A 6,272-nucleotide genomic window follows, 5' to 3' on the forward strand; every position below is an offset into this window, starting at 1 on the left:
TCTCAAGCCATGGACTACAAATATTTAAGTTTTTCGGCGTTAAGCTTCCAAAATCAGTATTTGGGATTGACGCAACCCCAAATACTGACCTAAATTGGCGATATGCTGAGTGTTGTATTTCCATACACTCTCAACCCAATGATTCCAAAAATTGAACTTATTCGGTGTTGTGTTTGTAAAATACTAAAAGCTGACATCCACCGATTTAGTTAACAAATGTTTTGAGATTTGTTTGTGGATTCCGCGGACAATGGTTAAATCCTTGCCTTTAAATTCCGCTGACAAATTTTGCGGATTCCACTCACATTTGCGGATTCCACTTGCATTTTGTGGAATCCACTTACAGTTGCGGAATCCAGAACAACTAGCTATATTCGCTTGTTGCGGAATCCGCGGCACAACAAATGTGCCGACAAAATTTACGTTACAGGTATTTGTACGCGGAATCGATGGAAGTTTTGTAAGTGGAATCCACTGACATTTTGGAACATGTTTAAAGGTTTTGTCTATGGAATCCAGGAACATACAGACACAAAATTGTGCGCCTATCCAGTGCACAGTTTGGCCTCGTAATGTTGCAATGGGATAAACATGCGAAAATGACTCACTCCAGCGATTTTTAGAGCTTTCAAATTTCATCCAAACCGTGCTAAAAAAGAGTGAGAGAAAAGCTCCATGCAAAAACTTTAATCTACGTAAGGTTTTTATACGTCATTAGGACACATGCTGCACTGCTTATAAAAAAGGGTGTTTGATTTTCTTGTAATTTTCAGTTTGTAGTTATTTTCAGCCTCTTAAAAGATTTGAAGCTCCGTTCTGATAAACAACAACTGGAGAGTTGTTTGCACAATAACACTCATGCAACATGTTTGTGAAAAAAGTGTTTGCCAGAATTTTTCTAACTGATATCATACTAGATTCCGAAGGGAAGAGAAAACACGTTTTTGTCCTAGTGTTAGCTCTGATAGATGCCAGTATAGAACAAAATTTATGAGCAAATTCAGTTCCTTGTCTAATGCATAGTAAGTTTGCCACCAGCGACTCAATTGTTTGAAAAAATTGTTCAGTTAAATAAATAAAAAAATATATCAGAAACTAAAATAACAATTCAGTTTTCTAAATATTGTCAAACAAAGAATTTTTCCCAATATTCTTAAGAAATTCGTAACTAAGCCAAATACATACGGACTGCTTTTCCGTGCAGTTTTTATTAACCCTGTTAAAATAAATCATGCGTACCTCCAAATTAGCAGTTTCTGTTCTATCTCTGAATGCATTTCTCACTTTTGTACTGTTATGTCATCAATTTGCAACGCAAAATTCACAAGCGGACAGAAAGAACTCGAGAGATCACGTAATCAGCTGGCCTCAGTTTCAGAACTTCATCGTGCCCGATGGGTCCAAAACTTGTCATGTAAACGACACCAGTTATCACCAGTTGATAGGGATGGAATATTTTCCCAACTTGCTGGAGACGTTCAATGTGCCTCGTCTTGAGAGTCCACTTCTTCCTAGGTAACTACAAGTATGAACCGAAATTTATTCGTCCGCGACTATTGGTAGCATAATAAGAAGCGGCAGAGCTTTGTGCCATAATATTTAAGAATAGAAAAAATTGATTTAGCAACGCAAAGCAAGCAAACGACCATATTTTAGAGGGTCTGGGATTCAATATGGAATATTTTACTAATGGAACCAGATCCAAACTATATATTAGTATTGGTTATAATTTAGATATTTTATCCCTATAAAATATTAAAGACTTACCAATTACACTCCATCGAACTAACAACCCACTTATTTGTAAGTGCTGAAATTACTTGTAATTTCAGCACCAGAGCAATTTGAATTTAATTAACAACTTAGTTGCTTTCTCCAAAAGACCGACTCGTAACAAAATCAGTATACTCTAGATCTATTGAGACTAAGAGATATAAGAGCAAGATTAAGATCGGTATTAGACTAAGAAGTTGCACGAATCTATCCGGTCGAAAATAAGATAGCGTGACGAGCAGACGGTGTACCCTATCTGAAATTACTCTATGAGTTAACCCCCACACCTTAACTCACTAAGCAAAAAGTCTTGATAAAATTACCTCGCGACGGTTTCTAGCTGTTCTAATTGCGATGGGGTGTCGCTTGTAAAAATATTTACCGTACAATTTACGATATGGGGTTTGTACAAGAACAGTACCAGTATCTGAAACTATTAATTGAAAAATAAACTTTTTGAAGTCCAGCAAATGAATAAATACCGTATCTATGTTAAAAGTTTCTATGTAAACATACCATCAAAAATTATTTCGTAGACCTCACTGGCTGTCGGATCATTCAGGGCTTTATCCTTATTGAAGCAGTCTTATAATAAAGCTTCATTGTGACCATAAATCATTGTGTCTTTGTGTCCATGCTTCATTGTGTCTTTTTTCTGTGTTTTGGTGAAAACTCGACCTTTGACCACAATAAGACAGGAGAATTCTCATAAAAATTTCTCATTAATGAAAATTTACGTACTAGTTTAAAATTTTTCCCCAAAAATAAACTTCACTATTTTTATTCAAAAAATTTGGTCGAAACTTAAATTTATCTGTTCAATGTTGAATTGACTACAGACGTATTGAGGAATCTCGGAAATCAAAAAATGAACACTCGTTTTTGAGCTATCGGCCGGCAACACAGGATCGACGAGACATGATTCTCATTCAGATAATTATAAGCGCGGATTTAATAAGGCGAGTAGCAGACAGAGCTGCTCTCTTCAAAATTCCAAATGATGAGTCCAGCATGTAGAAAAATCCCAAAACAAGATTTTTCTTTCCTGGCTACCCGGGTCGAGATCCCGCTCAAAAACCGCTCAAGATATGAGCGGTTTGAGCGGTTTTTCAGCAAGATTTGAGCGGTTTGAGCGGTTTGGGCGGTTTTTTTTGGAAAAACCGCTCAAACCGCTCAAATCTTGCTTAAAAAACCGCTCAAAACCCGCTCATTTCTTGCGGTGATTTTTGAACGGTTTTTCAAGCAAGATTTGAGCGGTTTTTGAGCGGTCTTCCCGGGTCGACCGCTTGCATCTAGTCTTCCCGGGTCGACTATAGTTTGACAGTTTTTGCGGCAATAAACGTCGTTAAAAATATCTTTGCTAGATGAGCACGAAAAAATTTAAAAGCACTTTTATAAGTTTAAGAGTAACCTTAAGATGTTCAGCTCCTTGTGTAATTGCTTGTTTTAAGAGCAATGTCAAAAAAAGACTATGACCTGTACATGCGGCTGCTGAATCTGACAGTGACAGTGTTTGAGGCCAACAACATCTCCTACACCATCAGTGCTGGCGGAGTCATAGGTACGGTAGGTACACTAATTATCTCTCCCTCTCAATTCTTGCTCTCTCTTTCTCTCTCTCTCTCTCTCTCTCCCTCCCTCTCTCTCTCTCTCTCTCTCCTCTCTCTCCCTCTCTCTCTCTCTCTCTCTCTCTCTCTCCCTCTCTGTCTCTAGTTTTTAATACTAACTCAAAGCCTTTAAAACACACTCGTTAATTCTCAATTTGAGTGCAAAGAACGTACCATAACCATAAAATTCCCAGATAGGTGACCTTATTTGCGACATAAATTTGAGTAGTTAACTAACCATTCTAAAACTTTGGCTAAGTCGGCTTATTTACGAGTCGACTTATAATTGTGAACAAAACATTTTGAGATGATGCTGAATTTTGATTGGCTAATTCTAGCTAATCAGATTGAAGCAAAGTAGTTACAGTTCAAGATGTTGAAATAATGATTTTTGGGCGGAATAAGTAAAAATATCCAAAGTTTGGAATATGATATGTCATTCGGCCCATTTCGATGATTATATGGGGTATCTGATTTTGCGTAGAAAAAAATTCAAAACACGCGAAGACAAAGTTCCTCCCCGTTTTCAATGGTCAGAACAACAACGAGTCTAGGTGTAACTTGTTTGTGAAATATAACAATGGCTTACATACTTTGGAACGGACAAATAACTTTCAATTATCTCAAGATCCAGAAAAAGAAATTTAAAGCAATGGAACCCGGACGCAGAAAAGAAATTAAGAAACTTTTCGCTTTCTAAATGGAGCAAAGTTTATAATCTAATCTAGTACACTTTTTCACTAACAGGTTCATACGTCATGCACGACATGCTCCCGTGGGACGATGACCTTGACATTTTGATCCACAATGACAGCAAGGCCAAGGTCATTCACCTGTTCAAGGACGACCGCCACTATGGCATCCAGGGATACATGAACAAGTACCAGATGGGGAGAGTGATCAAATTGTTCTTCACTGATTCTGAGCCAACTGTCAACCGTGTGTGGAACTGGCCTTTTCTGGACGTCGAAACTTACATAGAAGAAGGTGACCAGATAAGACTCGCTCACAGAAGTGACGTGGAGCGTATCTATTGGCCGAAAAGTGCCTACTTCCCATTCCATCGAAGACCTTTTGGACCCCTGTGGTTGTATTTTCCTCATGACCCTGCCATTTATTTTAAGATCCATTACAACCACCCTTTTTACTGTCAGAGACATTTCAAAGACCACAGACACGAAAATTGGCAGAAGGTGATCAAAGCCGACTGCGAGCGACTGACACCTCATTACCCCTTCGTCAGGCGGTCTCCTTTCGCAAACATCACACAAGAAACACTTCTGCTGAATGGAACCGAGCTGTACACTGTGTATATTAGTGAACCATACAGCAAGCCAAAATCTAAATTGGGCTGGTAGAAACAAATCTTCATCTAATCTGTGCCTTTTGTCATATATTTCAATTTAATATTATCATTTCTTTCTCGGTATAAAATTGTTTGACTAATTTTAAAATAATAAAAGAAGCAGAGTCGGATTTAGCCCTCAACTCTCAGGAATTCGACCCACTATCCACCAATAGTGTCCCCTTCTAATACTTTTTATTGGACTTTGATTTTTGATCAGCCGACCCGAAAATTTTTCTAAAGGTGCCTATAGCGCCAACATGTCCTAATTTTGAGTGAGATGCCGCGTCGAAAAAAGTCAATTTTTGTCAAAAACTAGAGGTCTTGGAAGAGTCCTGAAAAGCAACTTATTTGACCCGAAAAATCAAGTCGACATAACTTAGCAATGAGTTTGTCCGTACACTCAAATATTAGCGCCTTTTTTTGAAGCAATGATAAGATTTTTTGATTAAAGCAAATAATTTTTCTGGATGAAAACTTAAAGTTGCAACTGTCATTCAAATCTACTACACGGAAAAAGTTTTTACTGCTTTAGTTTTGCTTTAAGCTTTTTTCCATGCAGTTTTGTCACGTATATTTTCAATTTAACAAATTTAAATGGTTACTTTGACAGCAATTATTTAATTTAAAAAATTTTTGGTTTAGTTAAAAAAAAACATTTTTCAACATTTTGCGCGGAGAGCGAAAAACGGGGCTAAGCATTCGAAATATCAGTCGAAATCTCAGTTTCTTCAAAAGTAACTTTACTCCTTTAAAATAGCACTTTACTCCTTTAAAAATGACTCCGTTTAAAATAGCAGTCGAAATCTCAGTTTCTTCAAAAATAACTTTACTCCTTTCACTTGAAATCAAAATTAGAAAAAAACTCTGAAATGATGAAGAAAACTTTCATCTCATTCTCTCCAGATACGAAAAATAATATTCAAAGTTATTAGGACACTGTCCAAAGAAGTAAAACTGCTTTAAAATGATTTGTCAAATGACTTAAAAATTAAAGAAGGCTTGAAAAAATAAAAAAAAAGTTGAAAAAATAAGTTAAATATTGTAACAAACAAATTAGCTTGCCTTAATCGATTCTGTATTGAATGATTTCTGAGCCGCATTAAATCGCATGAATTTTATCGCGTTTATTTAGCCTAATTGGCAACTTTCGCAGCTCTAGCTCTCATTTATTATCGCTAATTTTTTGGATTTAACTTGGTTAATAGGTTACGTGTGAAACAAGACTGCTCGTATCAGGGCGAAGCCCTGAATGTTCCAACTACCTTTTAAGGTCTATGGAGCAGTAATAGCATGAAAAAATTAAATACAATAAAAATGAAAAAAACGTTTTTTTTATTTGAAACTTTTTGTGAAAATCATCCCCCCATACGCCATATAAAGTACAAAGTAATAAATTTCGCTCTTAGTAAGACGTCAATTCAACCAATTCGGAAAGATTTCTTATGCGGATTAAATCTCCGCTTACGCGTTAACAGCGCGAAATATATCGCGCGTTAATTGACCCAAATGGGCCAAAAAGGCAATCTTTAAACCACCATAACTTT

The 6,272-nt window shown here is 36.7% G+C and overlaps 1 protein-coding gene across 1 annotated transcript; it reads left to right on the forward strand.

Annotated features, from left to right (window-relative positions):
* Nucleotides 1-3,228: 3,228 nt before the first annotated feature.
* LOC134841601 (uncharacterized) lies at nt 3,229-4,756 on the forward strand. The gene is made up of 2 exons (XM_063857632.1): nt 3,229-3,334; nt 4,128-4,756. Exons 1-2 carry the CDS (start codon nt 3,229-3,231, stop codon nt 4,736-4,738), a joined length of 717 nt encoding a protein of 238 aa, XP_063713702.1. The 3' UTR covers nt 4,739-4,756.
* The last annotated feature ends 1,516 nt before the right edge of the window (nt 4,757-6,272 follow it).

The sequence above is a fragment of the Symsagittifera roscoffensis genome, chromosome 3, assembly GCF_963678635.1.
Source record: "Symsagittifera roscoffensis chromosome 3, txSymRosc1.1, whole genome shotgun sequence".
NCBI classification, from domain to species: domain Eukaryota; kingdom Metazoa; phylum Xenacoelomorpha; order Acoela; family Convolutidae; genus Symsagittifera; species Symsagittifera roscoffensis.

What these genes read in the sequence shown, in the direction of transcription:
- LOC134841601 (XM_063857632.1), top strand. Translation starts at nt 3,229, where the DNA reads ATGTCAAAAAAAGACTATGACCTGTACATGCGGCTGCTGAATCTGACA. An exon ending in CAGTGCTGGCGGAGTCATAG is followed by an intron (nt 3,335 to 4,127) that starts GTACGGTAGGTA and finishes TTTCACTAACAG; the next exon opens with GTTCATACGTCATGCACGAC.